Source organism: Muscardinus avellanarius (assembly GCF_963383645.1).
Source record: "Muscardinus avellanarius genome assembly, chromosome: 5".
NCBI classification, from domain to species: Eukaryota; Metazoa; Chordata; class Mammalia; order Rodentia; family Gliridae; genus Muscardinus; species Muscardinus avellanarius.
Genome location: NC_137790.1, coordinates 12,715,076 through 12,742,310, shown reverse-complemented (window position 1 = coordinate 12,742,310; position 27,235 = coordinate 12,715,076). Strand labels below are relative to the sequence as shown.

General features: G+C 48.2%; 1 protein-coding gene across 5 annotated transcripts in view; it reads left to right on the top strand.

Moving 5' to 3' along the window:
• The window catches only part of EVA1C (eva-1 homolog C), a gene marked incomplete at both ends in the record, with an annotated part of 81,280 nt that overhangs the window by 18,059 nt on the left and 35,986 nt on the right, over positions 1-27,235 (top strand). For 4 of the 5 annotated variants that reach the window (XM_080696925.1, XM_080696924.1, XM_080696923.1 and 1 more), the window contains 3 exons: positions 11,989-12,185; positions 15,688-15,811; positions 26,225-26,377. In XM_080696925.1, the coding sequence (XP_080553051.1) occupies positions 11,989-12,185; positions 15,688-15,811; positions 26,225-26,377 (474 nt within the window). The remainder of the gene's footprint in view (positions 1-11,988; positions 12,186-15,687; positions 15,812-26,224; positions 26,378-27,235) is intronic. The other variant, XM_080696926.1, reaches the window with a different exon arrangement.

Sequence of the window (27,235 nt, the reverse complement as noted above, 5' to 3'; positions counted from 1 at the left end):
AAAGCCAGGCGTGGTGGCGCACGCTTGTAATCCCAGCGCTTGAAAGGCTGAGACAGGAGGATCACACAGGTTCGAAGCCAGCCTCAGCTACTTAGTGAGGCTCTCAGCAACTTAGTGAGACCCTGTTTCCAAATAAAATATAAAATAGGTCTGGGAGCATAGCCCGGAGGTAGAAAGCCTCTGGGTTCCACCCCCAGTACCTCAAAAAAAAAAAAAACCCCAAAGAATAAAAGATAGGACTGAGGGTGTAGCTTGGGGTAGAATGCCCCGGAGTTCCACCCCCAGGACTGCAAACAAAACAAAACAAAACAAAATAAAACAAAACAAAATAACAAAAAAAAAAAAACAAGTTTAAAGATAGAATGCTTAGCCGGGCATGTGGCACACGCTTGTAATCCCAGTACTTGGGAGGCTGAGACAGGAGGATCGCACAAGTTCAAAGCCAACCTCAGCAACTTAGTGAGACCCTGTTTCTAAATAAAATACAAAATAGGTCTGGGAGTATGGCATGGAGATAGAAAAGCCCCTGGGCTCCACCTCCAGTACCACACACACACACACACACACACACACACACACAGAATGCTTAAAAATGTCAAGTCAAAGCTGGGCATGGTGGCATATGCCTGTAATCCTGGTATTTGGGAGGCTGGGACAGAAGGACTGCAGGTTCGAGGACCGCCTCGGTGGCTTAGTGAGACACAGCAACCTAGCAAAACCATTTTTCAAAACAAAAACATAAAAGTGGGCTGGGGTGTAGCTAGGAGGTAGAATGCTCCTGAAATCCATCCCAGCACCACAAAAAAGAAAGGATTATAGAAAAAATGTCAAGGTGGTGAGAGCAGAGCTTTAAGCCAAGCTTGAGGCCATTTGTTGTGCAGGACCCCGGGTGACTCTTCAGACCTCGTTTACACCCAGGAATTTGGCCTTGATTCAGTGACGCCATCCTCATCCCTTCCCTTGATTTCCTTCTGGGTCTCTGCAGCCCATCACACACAGGCTGCCCCACGATTTCTCTGCTTTGCAAACCTGACCAGCCTCATTCCTTGATTTCCTTCTGGGTCTTGATTTCCTTCTGGGTCTCTGCAGCCCATCACACACAGGCTGCCCCACGATTTCTCTGCTTTGCGAACCTGACCAGCCTCATTCCTTGATTTCCTTCTGGGTCTTGATTTCCTTCTGGGTCTCTGCAGCCCATCACACACAGGCTGCCCCACGATTTCTCTGCTTTGCGAACCTGACCAGCCTCATTCCCCCGCAGAGTAACCTGCAGTAGCTCCCACCTGCCTTCGCGTTTGAGTTCAGCCTCCTCGGCAAGGCACTGCCTATTTCCCACCACAACTGCAACCTTATATCCCGCAGGCTGGCTGTGCTGAGCCTTGAGAAGTTCCGGTGAGCCTTTGCTGCTCTGTCCCCATTGCCTGGGGGCCCGTCCCCCCACCCCGGGTTACCCCCGGCCCTTTCTCCCGGCATCACCTCCCACTCCCACCTGGAAGCCGTCCTCAACCCTGGGGCGGTCAGATGCCTTCATTTCTGACCCATCTATCCCCCCGCCCAGACACTGTGCTTCCTCTATTAGAGCACCCACCTGCTCAAGTATATAGTAAGCCATCGGTGCGGCTTGTCCTTAAGGCCAAGCTCACATCCGGGTCTTTTTAGAGATGAATGGGAGAAAATGCCAGCATTTTGGCCCTTCCATGGTGTTTGCAAATCATTGGCCTGGAGCCCTCAGGACTCCGAGAGCCAAGATATGAGAGAGCTAGAAATAATATCACGTGGCCCAGACCTTCCTGTTTCCTCTTGAGGTCTGTCAAGAAGCAACTGGTGTGTAGGGCCCTGGTTTTCTTCCCACGGTGCTGCTCGACTTCACCCTGCTTGGCCTCCAGGCCCCACAGACCCATCTCCAAATGCAGCCTCCCTTCAGCTCAACTGTATTAATTCACAATACACACGGTCCCAGCAAAGTGACGTTCTGTCTCCTCACTTCAGCTCTCGTGATGTAAACAAGTATCCTTGTCATGGTGCGTGTGTGTGTGTGTGTGTGTGTGTGTGTGTGTGTGTCTGTGGTGTGTGTTACCGGGGATTGAACCCAGGGGCGTTTACCTCCAAGCTACATCCCCAGTCCTTTTATTTTTATTTTTTATTTTGAAACAGCGTCTTATTGGGTTGCTGAGGGTATTGCTACATTGCTGACGCTGTCCTTGAACTGGCGATCCTCAAGTCTGAGCCTCCCAAGCACTAGGGCTATAGGCATGCGGCACCACATCCGGCTGTCAAGCGAGCTGAAATATGAAGGTAGAGCATCACTTTGCTGGTCTCAACTGGGATCATGTGCATCTGGAAACTCAAGATTTGCCCGTGCCCAGGACAGCCCTGAACGTATGTCAGCAAGTGGGTGAATTTGCGAATGCAGAATCCAAAGTGAAGACTGAGACTGAACGTATCTATGACGATGAACCTGGAATCAGATTCTCAGTGTATCCACCCAGGAGATAGCCAGGATTCAACACTAGAAACACAGGTTCCTGGGTGGTGGTGAATCCGGCTGGTGGCTCAGCGTTGACAGACGTGATCGCTGTGCGCTCACCCAAACACTGGTGCGTAAAATAGGTGACCCACGGAGAGGGGTGAGCTTAAGATAAGGGAAGTCAGAGGACAGGAAGGACTGGGAGGGGTGAGTAAAGAACCCACAGGAGAATTGGGAAAGCGTGGGCCCCTGGGGCCATTCAGTGAGGCCAAGCCAGCTGGAGGCTTAAACCTGGCCCGGGGTGAGCGTGCCAGGGAAGCAATTAAGGGCAAATATAAACTTGAGGTCAGCCCAGCCTAATTACTGGGCAGGCGCCCGGATTTCTTTACATTTGCCAACTACCCACCAGCCTCCCCGCTTCTCTGAAACATAAGGGGACAAATGTGGTGGCCTCCCCTTGTTCTACGGGGAAACCAGAGAAGGGGAGGTGGGACGACTCGTCCAGGATTCTCCACGCGTGGCTGTAACAGATACAGCCGGGCACCCAGACAGGGCTCCGAGGGCGGCCTTTTCAGTACTGCTGCTCACCTCCGAGGCTTTAGGAACTTCCAGGCGCTGGTTGCGTTACCCGCTTAGAGAACAAAGTCTGTGTGGTCAGGCGTGTACGGCAGACCCGGCCATCTCCCGCATCCACTCACCTCACTTGTAAAATAATGGTAACTCTCCAAACATCATCACCCCTAATGTGAAACAAAAAATGGGTTCATTATGATAAGCAGTGGAATTACTATACAATTTCCCAATTAACTGAATAAAGCACAAAATGCCCGCCCTCCGGTCTCCATTCTACCTTGAGCATGGCGTGCCTGCTTGATCATCCTACACACCTGAATCTGGGCAGAAGAGAAAGGAATCTTCCGAGGTGAAAGTTGCTTAAGGGGGGCAGGTGGGGAGACGGCCCCTTTCTGCCCTCACGTCTGGGCTTTGGGTTCTCTCCGTCCTGGTGCTTGGTCAGCGACCGTGGGTGTTTCTGAGAGCCTTTTGTTGTACACCAGGAGCGAGCCACTACTTTGGCCAGTTCCAAGCAGAAGAGATCGAGTGTAGATTTCATATCTGAGTTTTAAGTGCTGGTAAAAGTTGCATTAAGTTATCAAATGCACTAGATCCTGGCTTCGCCGCCAGCTGGCTCTGTAGTTTGGGGATTATTCTGCATCCCAAAGAAATGAAAAAGTGTCTTGTTTAGATGCTGTTTCTTAATGGGGATTGATATGGTTCCTTTTAAATGAATCTAATCCATATAGTGTTCGCTGAGTAACTTTTTGGGTTTGCTACCTGCTCACCACACAAGGTATTCATTTTTATGAGATTTGAAATGTCTGATTGAAAAAGCATAGAAGAGCTCCTACTAGATCTGTTTAGAACAAAATAGGGCATATATAGCCCGGCGTGGGGGCGCACGAGTGTAATCCCAGCATTCGGGAGGCTGAGACCCGAGGATCGCGGTTCGCGGACAGCCTCAGCTACTTAGTGAGGCCCTCTGCAACTCAGTGAGACTTGGTATCAAAATAAAGAATAAAAAATAGGGCAGGGGGTGTAGCTTGGAGGTCGAATGCCCCTGGGTTCCATCCCCAGACCCACAAAAGAAAACCAACAACAATTAGAGAGAGAGAGAGAGAGAGAGAGAGAGAGAGAGAGAGAGAATATAAGCTCAAGAGTGTAATTCAAGACCAACACAGCACATTGGGACTGATTTTTTAAAATGGTGGTTCATACCCTTTTTTCTCTCTTCACAAACAGCCCTACACTTACACACACACACACACACACACACACACACACACACACACTCCACCTTCTGTATCCATAGTTTCTGCATCTGTGGATTAACCAACACTATATGGAAAATATTCCAGCCTAGTGCATTGGCGCACACCTGTAACCCCAGTACTTGGGAGACTGAGACAGGAAGATCGCAGTTTTGGGGACAGCCTTGGCAACATAGCAAGACTGTGTTTCAAAATAAAAAATAAAAATGGCTTGGGGGGGCATAGCTTACAGGTAGAATGCCCCTGGGTTCAACCCTCAGTACTAAAAATAAGAAAATACTCTGAAAAAAATTGCATCTCTACTGAACTGAACTGAACATGTACAGACACTTTGTCATTACATCCTAAATAATACAGCAGGACAACCATTTACATAGCATTTGCACTGTACTGGGTGACAAGTCGGGTCCCTCCCCCTTCCCACAGGAGGCAGAACCCTGGGTGACAAGTCGGGTCCCTCCCCCTTCCCACAGGAGGCAGAACCCTGGGTGACAAGTTGGGTCCCTCCCCCTTCCCATAGGAGGCGGAACCCTGGAGAAGGAGGAGACTCTGCTAGTCAGGCAGGCGATATCGCGAGAGAAGCGGCATTCTCATGCATAGTCCCACCCCCAAGACGTATACCTTAAAAAGAGAGGCATTTTCCCTCTAGCCTTGGATGGGGCCGCAGGTCTTCAGGATGTCCAGCCCCCATCCCCGAGAGGACCACTATAAAACTGGCACTGCACTACTGGTCTCTCTCCTCTCTTTACCGTGCAAACCTAACACGGGGAATTATAAGTAATCTAGAGATGATTTAAAGCTTATGGGAAGGCCGGGCATGGTGGCACACGCTTGTAATCCCCGCACTTGGGAGGCAGAGACAGGAGGATCGTGCTGGTTCGGAGCCAGCCTCGCTGGCTTAAGAGACCCTGTTTCCAAATAAAAATATAAAAATAGGTCTGGGAGTGTAGCCTGGACATAGAAGGGCTTCCAGGAACCCCAGTACCACCAAAATAATAATAATAATAATAATAATAATAATAATAATAATAATAATAAAGCTTATGGGAAGATGAATCTAAGTTATATGCAAATATTATGCACATAAGGACTTACATGCATAGGAGAAAGTTCTTAGACACGAGTCTAACTGTAGCCCTTCCGTCCTTCCCTCCTTTTTCTCCTCCTTCTCTTCCTTTTGTACTGGAGATTAAACCCAGGAGCATTCTACCTCCGAGCTATACTCCCCAGCCCCTTTTATTTTTATTTGAAACAGCATCTCATCAAATTGCTTAGGCTGGCTTCAAACCCCTGCAATCCTACCGCCTCAGTCTCCCAAGTACTGGAACTATAGGCGTGCACCTCCACATCCAGCTTGCCCTTCTTTCCTCCCTCCCTCCCTCCCTCCCTCCCTTCCTGTGCTCAAAGGGAACCCAGAAAGTAGTGAATGCCAAGCAGGCAGCTCTACCTCTGAGCCACATCCCCATCCCTAACTTCACTTTATATGTTTAAATATTACAGATATATATATAACATTACTACCTAACATATATAACATATAGTATATATGTTAGGTAGTAAGCCAGGGCAAACAGAGAAATGGGAGAGGGAGGAGCTTTCCTGAGAGGAGATCCAGAGACAGTCCAGCTGTGCTCCAAGACTTCCAGCCCCTGACGTTACAGCTTTAGACACCAGCAGAAAACTCCAAGATGGTGCAGTCACACTAAGCAGCAACTGCCCCGAATTACTATGCATGAGAAGGGGCATAACATCTCCCCACGTGGCACACTGGTCCCTTTTCCTCTTTCTGCTCCTGGACCAGCCATCTCTGTGACCTTATGGGTGAACCCACCTGATAAAACCCATTATGCTCACCCTGTCTGAGTCCCACAAGTGAAATGATTTCCTCTAACAAAGTAAACCAAAGGGCACTCATGGCCCTGTGGGTGTGTGTGTGTGTGTGTGTGTGTGTGTGTGTGTGTGTGTATTTTTTGGTACACTGTAGTTATATATCATAGTAAGGTTCCAAGTAAAAACCAAACATGCACACAGGTCCTGGTGTGTTTATTTCCCTTCAGGTCCTCCCCGCTCCCCACCCTCTCCCCCCATACACAACAGCAAGGTTGGTAGTGATGTCTTCACACATGAGCGCAGCACAACTGAACCGTGTCTTTCATCAGCTCCTCCTTCTCTCCTCTCCACCTCCTTCCCCATCACACTCCACCACTCTCCTGGTCTCTCTCTTCAATCCTGCTGGCTCCTGGTGTGCGGTGCCCGGTCCTGGCTCTGTACCCGCATGGGGCCTCTCTTGTACTCTTAGGAACAATGACTCGTTGCTTCTAAACACTCCCAACAAACACAAAAGAAACAAAACAAAACATCGTTTCTGGAAACAGACTTCAAACATGTAGAGACACCTCTGAGTACCTGTGAATAAAAGGGTGTGGTCTTTGATCTACTGCCTTTACAAGAGATGGTGCCACTTAATCTTTTTAAAAAGGAGACAGGGGGTGGAAGGCAAGGATATAACAATTGAATTCCATTCTCTTCCCAGAAGTAATGTTGTGAAATTGGCCCCTGGTGAAATAGGGGACTTCAGCACGGGGATGTGGGGCCCAAGGACCCACCCATGCACTTTTACTCCTTGCCCAGAGTGACTCAGGCAGCGTCAGCCCTGAGAAACGGGGGCTTTTCTGGAGAATGTCTGCCTTCAGAAAAGAAAGAGGGGGCTGGGCCTGGGGGCACTTGCTTGTAATCCCAACATTTGGGAGGCTGAGACAGGAGGATTGTGGTTCTAGGACAGCCTCAGCTACTTAGTGAGGCTCTTTGCAACTAAGTGAGACTGGGTTTCAAAAGAATAAAAAAATAGGGCTGGGGGTGTTGTAGCTCGGAGATAGAATGTCCCCGGTTTCCATCGCCAATACCACAAAAAAGAAAAAAAGAAAGAGGGTCAATCCGCAGCCCAGTTGGCCCCTCCTAAATATTAGAGCATTTTAGATCTTAATTATAAGGAAAAAAGCAGAGAGGGAGGGAGAGAAAGGAAGGAAGGAATTCCCCTTCCTTTGAGCTCAACCTGGACTTTGTGGACCTTGGGGGCAGCTACTGGGCTCATGCTCGTATCCGAGTTGTCCAGAGCCCAGAAGGCTAACCAGGACTGAATTTGATTAGGGATGGACTGTGAAGCGTTCCACCCATGGGAGCCCCGTGTGAATTAGTATTCTTCACGATTTACAACATAATGGTAATAAGACCTTAGCCAATGCCGTGGCTTCTGGTAGATAGAAGATGCTCATGCCCGTTACAACAGAGCCTCACAACAGATCCTCACAACAGAGCCCAGGAACACCAATTCTGAGAGGCAAATGTCCCAGTCCCATGGCCTTGTCTCACTCTGAGCCTTTTAACCCTCTGCTTGCTGCCGTCCCTCCATCCCTGGCTTGATCTTGAGGAGTCTGCAGTTATCCAAGTCAGAGCGGATCTTGCGCTGACCGTGTTTGACAGGTGTGTAAGAATATGTTTAGCCAGGTGCAGTGGTGCACACTTGTGATCCCAGTACTTGGGAGACTTAGATGGGAGGATCTTGGGTTCCAGGCCAGCCTTAGCAATTTAGCAAAACCCTGCAGAGGGATGTGCATTAGAAAAGAGAGGACCTTGGCATTAGTCATAGGCGGTACCCAGGCTGCAGGATGCTGATGGAGAGAGTCTGCGCCTTCCTTTTCCCCCCTGCCCACCAGTGTAACCAGATCAACAGAGTGCCTTGGGCTCTACTAGGCTCCAAGGACAGCCTCTGTGTGTGTGTGTGTGTGTGTGTGTGTGTGTGTGTGTGTGTGTGCGCATGCTTGCAACTGAGGACTGAACCCAGGGCATTCTATGGTGAGCTACACCCATGACCCTTTTTAATTTTTTGTTTTGAAACAAGGTCTCGCTAGGTTGCTGAGAGACTCATTAAATTGCCAAGGCTTCGAACCTGCTTCGAATTTAATAGTTTCAAGCCTATCATCCTCTTGTCTCAGCCTTCCAAAGTACTCTTCCCAATTTCTGGGATTAAAGGCATGCACCACCATGCCTGGCTAAGGACCATTTTTTTTTTTTTTTTGTTAAGAGTGTATACTTCCATCTTCTTTCAGGATAGTAAATACTTGCCTATAAATGTAGAGTGAGATTGTAAAAACTCTGGCTGAGACTACTAAGAAATAAAGCACTTTTGAGTCATCCAACACGATGGAGAACTTGATCCAGAGAGAACTGTTAACAAAAAGCTGTGTTCGTAGTTGTTTCATTTTGAACTAGCCAAGAAACCCAGGTGTGGGGAATCCAAGGGTGTGTTGATTCTCCTCTGCATGTTGGAAAGACCGGGCTTGCTCATGGGGGAAGTGGGTCCTTGCAAAGGGCATAAACTGGGTGCGGTTTGTCTGTCATCTGCCCTTTGCTCCAGGACAGCCTTGGCATAGGCTCCCGCTCCACCCTCTTCCTGCCCGCATCCCGGGATGCTCCTGATGCAGAGAGCATCACCCCTCCTAGGCCTGCATCCTCCTTTCCAGCAACCATCTCCACCCACCTCACACCCTCTCCTGTGGCTATTCTCGGACATCTCCAGGACTTGCTCTACCATCCGACGCCATGGGGCATAGCCTCCTGCCCCTCGGCTTGCCGTGTGAGGGCCCCAGTGTGACCTTGCTGGCCCTCAGCAGGACTTCAGTTCCCCTGGCCTCCGCCCCCTTCTACACTCATTTCCTTTCCTGTATTTAGATTGGAGCCCACAGTCCATCGTTTCAAGTAGTCTCTTTCCAGTACTTTTAAACTTGTTGGACCAAAACCCATAGAAAGAAACATAATTTATTCATGACCTAGGGCTCATTTACATATACTATATATATGTATATATACATACATGTATGCATACACTTCTCCCAACTTAAATTCAACCATAACTATTTAAAAATCTCTTCCTAAGCTGGGTGTGGTGGCCCATGCTTGTAATCCCAGTGCTTGGGAGGCTAAAACAAGAAGATTGCAGGTTCGAGGTCAACCTCAGCAACTTAGTGAGATCCTGTTTAAACAAATAAAAGAGTAGAGCCGGGCATGGTGCATGCTTGTAATCCCAGCATTTGGGAGGCTGAGACAGGAGGATCACAGTTCACAGACAGCTTCAGCTATATAGTGAGGCCCTTTGCAACTCAGTGAGACCCTGTTTAAATATAAAGGATAAAAAAAAAATAGGGCTGGGTGTGTAGCTCAAAGGTAAAACGCCCCTGGGTTCCATCCCCGGTACCACTAAATAAATAAATAAATAAATAAGTAAAATAGGGCTGGGGGTGTAGCTCAGAGATAGAATGCCCCTAGATTCAATCATAATCAGTCATTCAATCAGTCAGAAACAAATCAACAAATAAATATCTCTCCCTGAACATCAGTTTTTACAACTACAGTCCTGTGTCTCTCACCTACATCAGGCTGTTGGAAGAGTCATTTGTAGAAATGGTATTAGTTTCCTGTGGCTGATGTAACAAATGGCCACCGACTTCGTGGCTTAAAACAGCTGTATCTAATCTTACAGTTCTGGAGTTCAGAAGCTTACAACAAAGTGTTGACCAGGCTGCCGGCATTCTGAGGCCCCAGGAACTCCGTCAGTTTCTAAAGGCCACCTACACTCTTGGGCTCTAGGCTGTCTTATCACTTTAAACCCTGGTTCGTGAACCTGAAGCCAAAGTCACAGTCGGAGACTTACCTTGGCGTTGTATCCAGCTGGTCATTCAGCAGGGTTCCAGGAATGACGTGGATGTGGACCAGGAAGATCAAATGAGGAGTGTGGAGATATCTAAGTGGGGGAACCAGCCAGGGCACCTCAAGGTAGATGCTGGCCTAGAGGTAACATCAGTGTGACCCTGAGTTCCCGAAGCGGAGTGTGGCTCACAGTGGGTACTGAGGCCCCACAGAGAAGGCTGGAAGGGTCAGCGCACATCTCCCTATTAGAGCTCACGGTGCCCAGTCGGGAGACACTGATCCACAGCTCAGTAGGGCCTCTGTCTGGCCTCTGGCCTGCCGGGAGGGGGCGCTGTGAGGGCAGTGTTGTTCCCCAGAGCAGAGGGCTCAGGCTCCCGCTGGGGTCTCATGCCCTGCTGCTGCTCTTGCTGGCCTCTGCTTCTTTATGTGAACTTAACTCAGGACAGTCAGTTTTGTGCTCCATTTTACATGGTTTTCAAGGGTGAAGAAAAAAGTTGAGAGAGAGAGAGAGAGAGAGAGAGAGAGAGAGAGAGCGCTCAGGCCAGGGTTAAGCATGCCTGTGGGCATTAGCAACTTTCTTCAGAACTTTCTGGATGGGTGACTGGAATGACCCCAGCCAGACTATCTCAGTTCCTTTGACTGTGAGTTTCTGGGAAGCCCTGGGATCGGGATGGGTGCCTTTTCCAGGAATTAGGTTTCTGGGAGGATTTTGAAACCTGAACAGGAGTGGCGTGCACCCGGGTCATCTGTGTGGGACTTGGGGTGTCCTGAAAGGGCCCTTCCTCTCCCGAGCTGACTCCTCCCTCTCAGAGGCCGAGCGAGGGCTGCCAAGCGCGTCTCCCACACACCTCTCCAGAAAGTCCCTGGCTCTGCTCCCGGTGGCCTGGCTGTTGACCTCGTGAGGTGTGAGGAGGAGGAAGGGAATCTCCATTTTGGATGAAACTTCCTTCCTCCTTTCTGAGAAACAGCCCAGGTCTTGGGCCTGCCAGCCTCCCTCAGAGCCCCTCAGAGCTCAGGCTCAGCTTGCCGCGAGCTGAGAAGGCCGGGACAGGGAGTCTGCCAGTGCCACTACTGCAACGACTCTCTAAAACATGGGCGGCCGAACACACCTGAAACCCATCCTCACACCGTTCTGAAGGTCAGGAGTTTAAAATTGAGGTGTCAACACTCTCGCTGAAGGCTCGGGGGAGACTCCTTCCCTGGCTTTTCAACCTCTGGTATCAGCTGCCCTCCTGGCCCTCCAAGGCTTCTAGATGCTTCCCCCCACCGCCAGGCTTTCCTTGGCTGTCTTCCTTCTGAGCCTCTTCTCTCGTATAAGGACACCAGTCATGTGGTATTGAGGGTCTTCCTGACTCCAGTAGGCCCTCCTTTTAGCTCATTAGATCCGCAAGGACTCTATTTCTAAATAAGGTCATGTTCTGAGGTTCCTGGTGACTTGTGGGGGTTGGGGGGACAATATTCAACCCACAGCAAGCCTACTGTCTGCCTACCTCCTCCCTTCCCTCCTCCTCAGGCCCCGCCTGGCTTTTCCCTCCAGCGGCAAGGTAGGCCCAAGAGAAATGCCCTGAGGTAGTGCACCCCTTCACCCCACGAAGGCCTGGGAGATCAGACCAGGCAAATCTCCCTTAGGACAGGCACCCGCACGCTCCAGGACGCCCACTCAGTATATTTTCCCGCTTCACCGAGGAGCTTCTAGGCTTTTGGCTCCTGGCCAGTCCCTTCGTGCTTCCTGAAAGGGAAGGAGCCCCGAGCCTCACAAGGGACCATCCCAGACCCAGGTTTCTGGCCCAGACATGAAAGCTGGCATTGCCCCTGCAGCCCCACCTGGGCCTCATGTGCTTACTGCTCAGCTAGAGGAGCTATGGCGGTCACATCCCACATCGTTCTGACTGAGCGGTCTCGCCCCTGTGGGAACCACGTTCTCCCGCTCCAAAGCCCATGAAGGAGTGGTGGGTCCCGGGGCCTCTTGTAACCCGGCTGAATATTTTCCAGGTTACCTAACCAAACTCCTGCAAAACCACACCGCCTATGCCTGTGACGGGGAACATTTGAATCTACAGTGCCCTCGGCATTCCACCATAAGTGTCCAATCGGCATTTTATGGGCAAGATTACCAAATGTGTAGTTCCCAGCAGCCTGGCTCCCAGAGGGAAGACAGCTTAACCTGCGTGGCACCTACTACCTTGCAGGTATTACCTTTTGTCGATGTGTGGAGACGATGAAATGGTTTCCTGTCTCTCTTTCTCCCTCTCTCCTTATCTCTCTCTCTCCCTCTCTCTCTCTTTCTTCTCCCCCCAGTATATGTATTTGTGATTATATAGGTCAACCAGAGCAAACCTGATTCTTGAAAATCCCAGTTCATACAAATCACCAGCATTGCAGGGGATATAATTTGCTTCTTAAAGGATTCTTTACCATTCAAGTCCAAATAGAATCCCTACCTGTAGGAGAGCTCCCTACCTATAGTACATTTGCAGTATGAATCCATCCATAGGCATACTCTTTACTGCAGTGAAACAAAGTACAACCACACTGGGCTTCAGTCTCTGAGTCCACATCTCCCATCAATAGCCTAGTGGAAAAGGGATTCTTTGGTAAAAACCCTCAAGGATCTCTGGGAAGCAGACATATAAAGTCATGCTGGACTTCTTAGAGAATGGACTCCAGCCAGGAAAGGAAATGTCAATAACTGTCTATTTTTTATTTTATTGTTTGCTTCTCTACTTGCAGATAATATTATTCTCCTTTGAAGCTATTTCTTTTGGATAGTTCCAGGCATTGGGAGAGAGGACTCTGAGTCATTCTTTTTATTATTATGTTTTGGCATATTTGGGGAAAGATTTGGTATAGAAGGTCACATTAGTATTTCAATGATGGTTTTAGATTACTCGTGGCTCTCAATGACCCAAACAACTTCTACCCCACTGTTTTCAGATCCTCCGCATTTTATCTGGTTGGCTAAGATTACCCACTCACTCAGCCCGTGCCGCCTAAGTCCCATCTGAATATACTTAGAAGAGGTGGCAAGTGAGAAGTCCATTTTATTCTGTCAGCATAGAACATGTGGATGAGGATAAATTTACTAAATTTACTAAGGAGAATGAGAATTACCTTATTTATTTACTTATATATTTATTGTGGTACTAGGGATGGAGCCCAGGGGCAGTCTACCTCAAGAGACACCCTGAGCCCTATTTTTTATTTTTATTTTGAGACAGGATCTCACTGAATTGCAAAGGGCCTCACTAAGTAGCTGAAGCTGTCCAAGAACCACGATCCTCCTGGCTTAGCCTCCCAAATGCTGGGATTCCAAGCGTGCGCCAAGACACCTTTAATATGGTGTCGCTCTTCCTAAGGCCCAAAGAGAAGAGGCCAAACTAACATCATGATGTACAGATCTTTCTACTCCTCATACCGTTTATTGCTTTCATTCCAAGAGTCATAATATCCCAGAAGTCATGATACTGACGAAAACACTGAGTGGCCAGAGGAATGTCTGAATGAATTCCCTTCACGTGATTTCTATACACTGATGAGTGACAACATGTCTCTTTGGGAGGCAAACAGTTGGTTTCCTTGGATGTCTCAAAACTTACCCCAGTTCTTCCCTTCAAGTGTCGCCTGCCCCAGGCGCCATATCTTTTTGGTCCATCCCATTCCTCAGCCAACTGTCCTGCCCACTCATCCCTGTCACCCAAGCTGTCTATTGCCCTCCTAAGTGCATAAAAAGAGTGTTGGCCAGTACCCAAAGGCCAGAAGTGCCTCCTGGGTGAACGTATGGAGTCCTGGCAGGCAAGAGTCCCTCCTCAGCCAGACACCCCGGAGGGAAGAGGGTGTTTCATTAAGCTGACAAGTTAGTATTTGTGAATACAACTCTGATGCTGCTCAGGGGCCTTGTTTGCCAGAAACGTCCCATGTACTGTGCTTTCATCCAGGGAGCAAGAGATCTTTTCCTCTGGGACTTTTCAGTTGCACTGGGAGCCTAGGAGAGAGAGTTTGCTTAAGAGGACAGGTTGACATCGACACGGGTGAGCCCTCTGATCCAGCCCATGACCGATGTCAACAGGAAGTTCCCCTCTGCATTTTCTTCCCACTTGTAACTCAGCTTAGGCACAGTCTGTCCTGACGTGCTCCAAGGTATTGAATGGAGGAGCCTTCCAGCAATATCTGAGGGCTGAGACTATGACCGGGACACTTGGCCACAGCAAAATGCGCCATCTACTGAGAGCCACATCTCCTGGAGGATTGGGGGTTCCTGGCATCCTTCCCGATTGATAGGTCCACGTCTGCTGGGCCATGGGTGAAAGGTGACACCTATTAGGGCCAGCATCCTTCATGGAAACATCCCAGAAGCTGCCTTGAGAATGGAACCTGCTCTCAATTCACTCCTAAAGTCAGTAGATTTGGAGGAACTTTTTTTTTTTCTTTTCTTTCAGTACTGGGTATTGAAGCCAGGGGTATTCAACCTCTGAGCTATACCCCCAGCTCTATTTTTATTATTTATTTATTTATTTATTTTTGTAGTACTGAGGATAGAACCTAGGGGCATTCTACCTCTGAGCTATACCCCCAGCTCTATTATTTATTTATTTATTTGTTTGTTTGTTTATTTATTTTTACAGTACTGGAGATAGAACCCAGGGGCATTCTACCTCTGAACTACACCCCCAGCCCTATTTTGTATTCTTTATTTTGAAACAGGATCTCACTAAGTTGTGGAGAACCTCGCTAAGTAGCTGAGGCTGGCTGCAAACCCAGATCCTCCTGTCTCAGCCTCTCAAGTACTGGGATTACAAGTGTGTACCATCACGCCCAGTGAAACTTTTTATTTAATTTGTTTTTTTTTTTACTTTATTTGTTGTTCTTTTTGCTGGGACCAAGTCCTGAACCTCTGGGTTTATCACAAACAGGACATGTTCACTTTGGAAGCCAAGAACTGGAAGAATAGCAGCAAACTTCTAGAACTTTCTGTGGCCCAGTGTAGGGAGTTCCATGAGTTTCCACAGGGCATATTTGTTAACAAATGAGGGAGTTGTCTAGGAAAATCAGAGAGAGAAAAAAATATATAGTAAAAAGGAAAGCTTTTAGACCACATGCTCCACCGAATGAGTATTCTAAGAAAATCACTGCCCAGGGAGGCTGTGCTCTGCACCCTTGAGTTTGACCATGATGGGAATCAACTTTTTAATCTTTATGTGTTGGCCTGTATATTGGGTCAGGAGCTGGAAAAAGACCGGGATGTCCGAGGCCACCCCCAGTGCCCAACTCTCAGGGACCGCTGTAGTCTGTTTTTAAGGTGAGGAGCTACGCCTCTGATTCCTGACCACCACACTATTTCAGTTTTAAAGCTGGAGCCCCACCTTCCGGTCTCTTCCAGCCTGATACTAAAAGGTGAAACTTTGATTTCACCCAGGTCCCCCGAAACCACCACAGCGCAGTACTTTTGCCAAAAGAATGAGCCATGGTACCAGCTGCAGCTGGGCAGGGGGCTGGGGAGGCTTCCTCCTTCGAGAAAGAGGAACACAAGAGGAGCCAGCCCTGTTTCCCACAAGTGTGTGCTTCCGTGGACATGGCCCCTGCCAGGCGGGGAGGCCTCTCCCCCTCCTCAGAGCGCAGCACAGCCCAGGTTCGGGGTCTGGCGGACACTGTGCGCGGTTTACAAGCCTATCCCTTTTCTACCCCTCCTTCTAGAAGGTGCTGGACGAGTGCCAGAACCAACGGGCCTGCCACCTCCTGGTCAATAGCCGCGTCTTCGGACCTGACCTTTGTCCAGGAAGCAGTAAATACCTCCTGGTCTCCTTTAAGTGCCAACCTAGTAAGTAACTTCTGAGGGGCAGCATCTTTGGGGTTGGTTCCGGTTTCACTGAGACTCCTGATGAAAATTCTGTGCCCTGAAACTCTCACTAACGGGAACATTGAGGAGAAAAAGACAGAGACAGACAGACAGAAACAGAAAGACATACACAGACACGTGCGTTCTGACAAAGCCCCCTGTCTAAAAATCCTTCTCAGTGTGTAAGACTTAGTTTTATAGATGCTAAAGAGTATCAAGGGGCAGGCAGGAGCTGCTGTCGGTTTCCCTCAAAATGAGCAACTAATTCTGCTTTTGGGGGACAGTTCAGTGAGGTTTGAGTCTCCCTGACAACCAGTGGCACGGTTGTCACCAGCACCCGCCACCTGCGATGGCTGTGGACGGGCTCCTCGGCCTTTCACCACGGCGGGGCCTCTGCCAGCTGGGCTTGTTCCTGACGTGGCTGGAGCCGCCTCCTTCATCTGGTCTGGTATTTTCCTCCATTGACTTTTGCCATCTCGAATGCACAGTGATTTTGTGATTGACACATTGTCAGCCACCAATAACCCCTCTTTCTTTTTTCTCTCTTTCTTTCTTCTTTCTTTCTTTCTTTCTTTCTTTCTTTCTTTCTTTCTTTCTTTCTTTCTTTCTTTGCGATACTGGGGATGGAACCAAGGTCATTCTACCTCTGAGCTATACTCCCTCCCCCAGCACTATTTTTCAGTCTTTTATTTTTATTTATTTTTCTTGTGGTACTGGGGGTAGAACCCAGGGGCTTTCTACCTCTGTGCTATGGTATGCTCCCAGACCTATATTATATTTTATTTGGAAACAGGGTCTCACTAAGTTGCTGAGAGCCTCACTAAGTAGCTGAGGCTGGCTTTGAACCTATATGAGCCTCCTGTCTCAGCTTCCCAAGAGCTGGGATTACAAGCGTGCGCCACCACACCCAGCTTAGTCTTTTATTTTTGAAACAGGGTCTCACTGAGTTGCGAAGGGCCTTGCTAAGTAGCTAGGGCTGTCCGCAAGCCGCAATCCTCCGGTCTCCACCTCCCAAATGTTGGGATTACAAGCGTGTGCCACCATACCCGGCCTGAATAATGCCTCTTCAGTGAGCGGGTCATGCTCATTGAATGAACTATTGAAATAAGTTATAGCAGCAAGATTTACCCAAAACATATGGAGTAGTAATTTCTACAATACCTCTGTCACTCCGACAGAACTGTTCTGACTTTTTGCATCTGTCCTCTGCTGGTTCCTCCTGGAGGCCAGCATTCCCGAGACACAAGTCGCCTGGGTGCTGGAGGTGGAGAGCCATGGAGCTCCATGCGTACCGTGGTCTTTCCTGCACATGTGGGGTGAAACCGCTGGGTCCTCTCGGCAAATATCTAAGCTTCCCTCAAACTTTCCCTGCTGGGGCCCAGACACCACAGAACTGTCCCCGTGGCTCCACACCCAGGGCCGTGCGTGCAAACACACTCATGCATTCACTCATTCACACGTTCACATGGACCCACACATCCACACACACATACTCACACTCAATTGACACACACGTTACTGTACACTAGCACACCCTTATATCCCATTATATACACTCAGACACACGGTACGTGCTAGCACACACACCTGCACACATGTACACAGCCACACACTCATATGTACACACAATCACAAGTACCCACAGACAGGTCTGACATCACCCAGCCGCAGGGCCCCCCTCGGGGACCTCCCTGTGTCCCATCAACTCCTGCCTCAGATGACAGACCCCAGTCAGTCACTCTAGACCTCTGGGCTCTTCCAGGCTCTCCTGAGTTTCAAGCACAGGGCACCCGCCTGTGCCCTCGACAGCCATTAGCTTTGCCTTCTTCTCCTCTGCCTCCCAGTCCTCTCCTATGGTTATAAGAATACCCTCCATCTCTTTTGTGTGAGGCTGGGGATTGAACCCAGGGGCATTCTACCTCCAAGCTACTCCCAGCCCTTTTTTATTTTGTTTCTTTGATTCACTCGGACACAGAGTCTCCATAAGTTGCTGAGGGTCTCAATAAATTGCTCAGGCTGGCTTTGAACCTGGGATCCTCCGGTCTCAGCCTCCCAGATGCTAGGATAACAAGCATGGGCCACTACGCCCGGCTCCCTGCGTGCCTTCCTATGTCAGCATCCATTTGACTCTCTCCACAGCAGCAGTGCCATTTGGATTTACCACGCTCATTTGTGACTTGACCTTACACATACACACCACCTCATCAAAATATAAGCATCAGGAGGGTGGTAGGTGCTCTGTCGCTCATCACTGCAGCCCCCAAAGAGCGGGTGTGCTCGTGTATTTATGGAACAAATGCACCGTGAGCAGGAGCCAGGTACTGTGCTCGGTACCAGATCATCCAGTCCCGCGGGGGCCTGGCACTCCTTAAAGAATCACAGAAACGTGTGCGAGATTCCGAGCAATGATAGAGTTTCCACTGAGAGGCCCTTGCGACCCTGCAAATGGTTCATAAGAGGAACCAGCCTCAGCAGAGAGTTCAGGAGATGCTTTTCTTTTTTCTTTTTCTTTTTTTCTTGTTTTTTTTTTATGGTACTGAGGATGGAACCCAGGGGCTTTCTACCTCCGGGCTACACTCCTAGACCAATTTTATATTTTTTATTTGGAAACAGGGTCTCTTAAGCCAGCAGAGGCTGGCTTCGAACCTGGGCGATCCTCCTGTCTCAACCTCCCAAGCGCTGGGATTACAAGCGTGCGCCACCATGCCTGGCTTCAGAGGATGCTTTTCTGAGCAGGCGATGCTGAAGCTAAGATCTACGGGCTGGAGGTGGGGCAGGCACAGGAAGGGTGGTTTGTGATGGGGGAGAGGTGCAGGAGCATCAGTACAGCCAGTGCAGGAGGTGAGGAGACAAGAGCGAGCCCAGGCTGGAGGTCTGCGGCCAGGTCCAGGGCTCTCATGGCCTAGACAGGGATTCAGAGTCTGTCTGTAGGGCAGTATTTCCGCAGGGAGGTGCTGTGATGCGGCTGTAAAGTCCCCTCTGGTTTCCCAGTGGGAAGCACATTAGGGACAGAGCCCTTGTGTGGCCTGGACCTTGGCCGACTGAGGTACAGCAGTTTGAAAGATGGAAGAAGTGGGATTTTCTTCACATCCCCCTGCCTGTTTCTGCAGCCCGCCACCTCCCAAGGCCCTTCTCCTGTCTCCCGGTTCCATCCCTGCATGGCCTTCCAGTTCCCAGTGGTACGAGGAGCAGTTGTGCACGTTCTAGCCCAGGCGCTGCCTGCGTTCTGCAAAATCCACAGTGCTGGGAGCATTTACACCAGGGCAATGGGCAGGCGCCCGATCCGGGCTGGCTGGTTGGTGTTCCAAATGTCACTGGAATCCTCCGTTCCCTAGTGTGCATCCTGTGTCTCCCCCACCCTCCACCACCCTGCCAAATTTCAGCTCTTCAGGGAATTTTGGTTTCAGTGAAGTCTTGGATTTAGGCGATTCTGCATTTGTGTCCTTTTCTGCTATGAGCTGTGGTGTGACCTTGGGCACTGTTTCAGACACTTTCTGAGGCTCAGAACTCGGTTGTAGAGTGAAGATAATGCCCACAGGTATGTTGTAAAGACTGTAATATTGTGTCGTGTGTAAAATGCCTAATGCGGGACCCTGCTCTATCCTTCCAATAAGCGCATTAAAGCAATTCCTGTGAAAGACCCAGGACGGGGGCTGGAGGGAGCGCTGAGATCTGTCCTAAGCACAGGCCATGGCAGAATACACAGGAAAGAATTTAAGCACACAGGTGACCAAATGTCTGTCTGTGTTTTAATATCGCCACGCATAGACAAGTATAAGCGATGACGGCAATAAAATACTCTCAAGGTGGCAGATCACTCCCTCCGCCAACTTTTAAAAGGCCATTATGGATACCTGAATGTGTAGAGAGAGTTCCCAACTCTGCCTTAGGATGGTTGGATGCAGGATTTTCCAACTTTATTATGATATGAAAGTGATGGACATTCAGTAGAAACCATACCTTAAATCTTAACATTCTGCCAGGCGTGGTGGCGCACGCTCGTAATCCCCGCGCTTGGGAGGCAGAGACAGGAGGATCACGCAGGTTCGAAGGCAGCCACACTGGCTTAAGAGACCCTGTTTCCAAAAATAAAAAGATTGGTCTGGGAGTGTAACCTGGAGGTAGAAGGGTTTCCAGGAACCCCAGTACCATACACACACACACACACACACAAAAAAAAAAAAAAAAAAAAAAAAAAAAAACTCTTAACATTCTTCTTTCTTTTCTTTCTCTTCTTTCTTTCTTTCTTTCCTTCTTTTTGGTGCTGGGGATCAAACCCAGTGAATTTTGAAATTTGTTCTTTCCTGGACTAGCTGTAGGCAGCACAATCCTTTCTTGCAAGGCTGGACAGTGGTGGTGGTGAGCACCACTGTGCCCAGCTAAAATAATTTATGCTATTTTCAACTTGCGATGGGCTTATCAGGACCTCTGGACCTACCCCGGTTGCAAGTCAAGAATCTCCCGTATGATTATTACTAAAGAGAAACTGCGTGCCCCGAAGAGCCCTCTGATATCTAGTATCCGGAGGGTGGATTTTATCGGTCCTGTCCTCTTAGCAGAGTAGCTGTGTGACCTTCCCGGGCTCCTGTCCCTCTCCCCACCACACCCTGCAGGCAAGCAGCCCACACCTCCAATCTGAGGCCATTGGAGAGCTCCAGCCCAGCTCTGAAACGAATCCTAGTCCTGTAAGAAAAGTAGCAATTGTGCGAGCAGTCCCATCGTCCTTTGAGCCCAGAAATACCACTCTTAGGTGACAGGGAGTGAGCACATGCCCGGGGAGCGGAGGGACTCAGTACAACACGCGGTGACCCCAAGGGCGTAGTAAAGTGCGTGTCACGTTACTCTGCTGCTGAAGATGGCTTGCTGTAATCTCGGGACAAGAATCTCTGTGCAGGCCTGCATGAGGGTATCCCGTCACCTTGCATGGCTTTTGCTGGCATCGAGGACACCTTTAATGAACAGGCTTTAATAAATCAAAGAGATGTAGCTAATCAATACATTTCATGATATGCCTTTAAAAAAAAAAAACCTCTTCTAGCTGGACATAGTGGCGCACAGTTGTAATCTCAGTACTTGGGAGGCTGAGACAGGAGGATCTGGGTTTGCAGCCAGCCTCAGCTACTTAATGAAGCCCTCTGCAACTTAGTGAAACCCTGTTTCAAAATAAAGAATAAAAATTCAGGCTGGGGGTGTAGCTTGGAGGTAGAATGCCCTTGGGTTCAATCCCTGATGCTACCAAAAAAAAAACCCAAAAACCAAACAAACAAATAAAGAAACAAAAAAACCCTCTTTTAGTTTTTAAAAATTCTGATTAAATGGAAAAAGCTTTTCTGTTAAAAAGTTTCCAGTTTGGTGAGATGGGCTTGGTTTCATCCTGCCTCCTCCTGCCCTTTATTGGACCAGCTCCGCCCTGGCAAGCATTCTTAGCATGCTTTGGCTCTCCTGGCTGGGAGGGTGCTCTAGCTCCTCGGTGAGTCCCCCAGTCTCTCTGGTCACATCAAATGTCAGCATTCACCCTGGGCCTTTGAAGTCAGGCAAAATGTCAGAGTTGGTGGGATTTAGCCTAAGTTGCACCGAAATGCTCAGACCATTGTGCAGATGAATCACCAAAAAGACAAACCCTCCAAAGTCACCGACTTAAGTGTTCCTTTTATTTAGATAAAGAAAACAAGAATTTCCTTGGCTTCAAGTTTCAGCTGTTATGCTAAGAGTCCAGGTAGCAAGCAAAGGGCCTCTTAGACATTTCCTTGGTCTCCCGTCTTCTTTTCCCTTCTTGAAGCGGTTCTTCCTTAATGTCAGCTATTAGAAGGATGGGGCTTTTCCAGCACCTATAACCTGGTTTCTGCTCTGAGCTTTGATTGATCTTGACTGTTCCCATCTCATGTGCAGCAGTCCCTCCTCATCCACGGAGGATGTGATCTCGGACCCTAGTGAGTGCCTGAAACCATGAATAGTACCAACCCCTAAATGTACTCTGTTTCCCCTGTACATACAGACCTAGAGTAAAATTTAATTTATAAATTAGACACAGCAAATGACTTAACAACAACTACTTATAAAATAGAACAGCTATAAAAAATGTATTGTAGTAAAATTCCCATCAGCAATGCCTTTGTGCTTTGGGAACCATTATTAAGTAACATAAGGGTAACTGAACACAAGCACAGTAATACTGTAACAATTGATACAGTAACCAAGACAGCTACAAAATGAGTAACGAGCAGGTAGCATATACAGGGTGGGTACGCTGAGTAAAAAGATGATCTGTGCCCTGGGTGCGACACAGCCACAGGAAAAAAGATTTCAGCATGCTACTTACTGCTCAGAACAGTGCACAATTTATAACTATAACTGTTTACTTTTAGAATATTCCATTTGATATACTTTTTTTTTTACTGCAATTAACTGCAGGTAACTGGAAACCATGTGAAAAGCAAAACTGTAGATAAGGGGTGACTTATAAACAACAGCCAAGGTTCATCAGTGTTACAACTGCTTACCTGCAAAGCTGGTCACCTTGAGATCCTGAAAAGTTTTTCTCCCTGTGATCCAAAAGTTTGTTCTCACTGCCACTTTTCTATTTTGGGTAGAAAGGCCTGGGAATTTACAAATTATTACAATTCCATGATCTTTAGTAAATGTACTGAGTTGCATACCTATGACCACAGTCCTGGTCTAGAATATTCCTACCATCTCAAAAGGTTCCCTGTGTCCATTTGCTGTCACTCCTTGATCCCACCCTTCGTCTCAGGAGACACCTAATCTACCTTCTACCTCTAAAAATTTCCCTTTTGCTGGGTATTTCATATATCATCATGTGCCCTGTGATGACGTTTCAGTCTTGACAAGATGCACACGTATGACCGTGGTCCTACTGGGTTATAATGGAGCTGGAAAGTACCTATCACCTCGTATTTTTACTGCGTCTTTTCTGTGTTGAGACGTACTTAGGTACCCAGATCCCCTTGTCTCATGGTGGCCTGTGTAGGAGCACACAATGCAGGTTGGTAGCCTAGGAGAGTGGGCTATCCGTAGATTTGCTAAGTAGGAGATACCGCCCCCTGGGGGCGTGCTGGCCAATCCAGGGATGGAGCCGCCTTAGGTGTGACTGGCAAGAGTTAAATGAAAACGGGGATGCGGAAGCTCCCAGGGGAGCACTGAGTGGTATTTTGTTTTTTGTTTGTTTTTTTTTGAAAAGAGGGTGGTAAGTGAGTAAATTTGGGAGTCTGTGGCACCATATATTGTACTGTGTGGTAGGTTGTACTATCCAGATTGTAGAGCTCTATGATGTTTGCAAAGCGTTAAAAGTCCCTAAAGACACATTTCTCAGAACATAAGCCCTTTGTCAAGGGACACCTGACTGTACAGTGGTCCCCCTTTACCTGTGGGGGGCACGGCCTAAGCCCCCAATGGGTGCCTGAAACATATGCGATGTTTTTCCAATGCATACACACCTATGACAAAGTTTAATTTGGTAAGAGATTAACAACAGCAATATTAAACTAAAACAAAGACAAGTCACTGTAATAAAAGTTATGTGAATGTAGTGCGTTTTTCTAGAATTTTCCATGTTTTATTTTCAGACTGTGGTCAGCTGCAGGTAGCTGAAAGCAGGGAGAGCAAAAGCTCAGATGATGGGGCAACTGTGAATGGAATCTTAGGATGGTGCTCTTTTGTGTCTGGAGTGTTAGCAGTTGTTGCTTTTAAAAATAAAATCATCAACCGGGCGTGGTGGCGCACGCTTGTAATCCCCGCGCTTGGGAGGCGGAGGCAGGAGGATCGCGCAGGTTCGAAGCCAGCTGCTCTGGCTTAGGAGACCCTGTTTCCAAAAATAAAATAGGTCTGGGAGTGTAGCCCGGAGGTAGAAGGGCTTCCAGGAACCCCAGTACCACCAAAATAAAATAAAATAAAATAATCAAAAAGGAACCCAAAAGTAACTGTCAGGTGTACCTTGTAGTTAAATTGGAAACTTTTAGAGATTTATTTCTGGATTTATTCTATAATATAGTTCGATGATAGCTTTGTCTTTGCCTCAGTGGTAATGAAAGGGTAAGGACTGAGTTTCACTTACGTTGGGTATAACTGTCATACCAGACTTCCAGTGACTCGAGTTTGTGAGTGGAGTCTGAGGGGCTACAGAAGCATTGTACTTCCAAAGATGGGGAGATTGTTAGCTATACTCTGCACTGAGAAGATGAACTATCAACGTCTTAACAGGTATTCTCTTTGTGAAAGCTTTTTGATGTAAATAATACCAGTTTAGAAACTAAAGACCTCTTCTCTTTAAAAATAATAATGCACAATATTGGCTTTCTGTAAAAAGAAAATTTGTGTTAATTTTAGGCTATTTGTAATGCAGTACCAATAAAATTGGCTGCTTGGGCAGTTTTAACTACTGCCTTAAAATAAAAATAAAATTATTATTAAAAAGTTTTGTTAAATTGTTTGGGGGTATATTCTTTTAAAAGAATAAACTAAAGTCAGACATTGTGGCACATGCCTGTAATCCCTGTACTTGGGAGGCTGAGACAGAAGGATCGCACAGTTTTGAAGCCAGCCTCAGCTGAGTGAGGCTCTCAGCAACTTAGTGAGACCCTCTTTCCAAATAAAATATAAAATAGGTCTTGGAGTGTGGCCTGGAGGTAGAAAGCCCCTGGGTTCCATCCCCAGTACCACAAGAAAGAAGGAAAGGAAGGAAGGAAGGAAGGAAGGACTATTTTTTAAGCCATGATATGTGTGATATGTGTGTGTGTGTGTGTGTGTGTGTGTGTGTGTGTGTGTTACTAAGGATTTAACCCAGGGGCATTCTACCTCCAAGCTATACATCCAGCCCTACTTTTTATTATTTATTTTGAACAGAGCCTCACTAAGTTGCAAAGGGCCTCACTAAGTAGCTGAGGCTGACCTTGAACCTACGATCCTCCCTGGGAACTGGGATTACAACTGTGCGCCACTATGTCCCAGCTCAGTAGTGCATTTATAATGTTACCATATGAAACTCAAAAAAATATTTTATTATGGTAAACAGATTAAACAAATCCCCCCATTGGGTGTGTGTGTGTGTGTGTGTGTGTGTGTGTGTGTGTGTGTGTTATGGGGATTGAACCCAGGGGCATTCTACTTCCAAGCTACTTTCCCAGCCCTTTTAATTTTTTACTTTGAAACAGTGCTTCACTAAGTTGCTGAGGGCCTCACTAAATTGCTAAAAGGCTGGCCTCGAACATGTGATCCTCCTGTTTCACCTCTCCCTGCCCCCTTCACCAAGCACTGGGATTACAGATGGGCGCCACAGCAATCCCGGCCCATTCTTTGTGAACAGCTTTCACCTAGTTCCAATGATCAATCATCCTGGCCTAGCAGGCACCATCAGCCTGAGGGGTCTTTGTTCCTAGATTACTAGAATTGGGCAGACTTAATTCTTTGATAAAGAGGGATTCTTTAGCCAGTCATGGTGGTGCACACCAGTAATCCCAGAATTTGGGAGGCCGAGACAGGAGGATCACAGGTTTGAGACCAGCCCCAGCAACATAGAGAGACCTTCAGCAACTTAGCAAGATCCTGTTTCTAAATAAAAAATAAAAAGAGCTGGGGGTGTAGCTTGGAAGTAGATTGTCTCCTAGTTCAATCCCTACTATGAGAGGGGGGGGGGAGATTGAGATTTTCTTTGCAGACTCAGAGGTCTTATTTTTGCCCAAATTCCTATAACAAATAATATATAATTTATTTTTATATCACCTCCCTCTTTAAACACATAAAGAGTGAAGCTGAAGCTGGGCGTGGTGGTGAACACTTGTCATCCCAGCATTCGGGAGGCTGAGACAGGAAGATCTCAGTTCGCGGACAGCCTCAGCTACTTAGTGAGGCCCTCCGCAACTCAGTGAGACCCTGTTTCAAAATAAAGAATAAAAAATAGGGCAGGGGGTGTAGCTCAGAGGTAGAATGCCCCTGGGTTCCACCCCCAGTATCGTAAAAAAAAAAAAAAAAAAGTGTGAAGCTAGCTGGGAGAAGGTAGTGAGGTCACCTGGGTGCTTCCCTCGGGCAATTCCTGGTCTTTCCCTGTGTGAGTCCCAAGCCAACATTTAAAGGGCTCATTTTAATAAGGGGTCTTTGACCTCAAATGGAGGGAGAGAAACTCCCTGGCCCTTCCTAGGCCCTGGGCCAGCCCTGCACCCTGGCCCAGGCCTCTCCATTTGCACCTCGGCATCATTCCCGGTGCTATCACCAGGTGCCTTCCCACCGCATCTTGGAAACTCCTGCCCAGCTGGGCCGGCAGGGCCGGCCTGAGTTTCCTGCTCAGAGCTCAGCTCTGGGGAGGCTGAGCGGCAGGCCCGCCACTGTCCCCACTCCTTCCTTCTGGGGGAAGCTGATGGCACCCCCACTTTGTTTCTGCTTCAGATGAATTAAAAAACAAAACGGTGTGCGAAGACCAGGAGCTGAAACTGCACTGCCACGAGTCCAAGTTCCTCAACATCTACACCGCGACCTACGGCAGGAGGACCCAGGAGAGGGACGTCTGCGCCTCAGAGGCCGAGTGGCTGCCCCCCTTCGGTACGTGTTCTCGTGTGGGGACAATTTGGTGCTGTCTGAGTGGAGCCAGGCCCTAGAGGGCGGCCGGCACCTGGATGAGAGGGGAGGCCTCGGGCAGGGAGTGTTGCGGTTTAAACTGTTACGGTTTGGGGGGAACTGTTCCCAGGGACCTCTGTTAAGGTCCTGGAAACTGTTCCTGTTAATGCGGTTCTTGTCCAGACACTAGTCTGAACTCTTGCTGAAGACTTAAATGAGTTTATTATTACAAAGATAAAAAAAAATCAAAGATAAAGAACACAGTTACAGCCCTGTGCTATTGCAGGAGAGTATAGGGGTGGCCCGAAACAGTCACCTGAGTTCAAAATACAAAACAGCCTCTATACATACAGTCCCCCATCTTGCTCTACCACACAATCCCAGGACCTAGGTGTCAGTCTGCCCCTTAACTCCTTGCAGACCTCTTTTGTTATAAGCCTAGGCTTCTTGGTTAAAACCAGAATGATTCACAAGGTCAAGGGCTCCCCTTTCACAAAGGTCCCTCCTCCCATACTCTTGGGGAATTCGTAAGCAAACCTGTTTTTAGAATGTGAGAGTCCTAGGTGCCAATTCCTTCATCCACTTGCTAATTGCTTTTAGTGAGGGTACTTTGCATTATGACAGCTACCTGAGTGCCCGGCAGTAACCAGGCCCTAACCACTTTCTATAAACTGATTTTTGAAATAGATATTAATAACCAAAACTTCTTTTTCGAATATTTTTAGGCCATTTCCTCATACTGGTACAGGGAGGACCTGCCTCGCTGTGGGCAGTCCTCGTGCCACCCCACAGTCCTCAGTCAGGTGTTCATTCATTCCACAACAAGGAGTTACTGGGCACCTG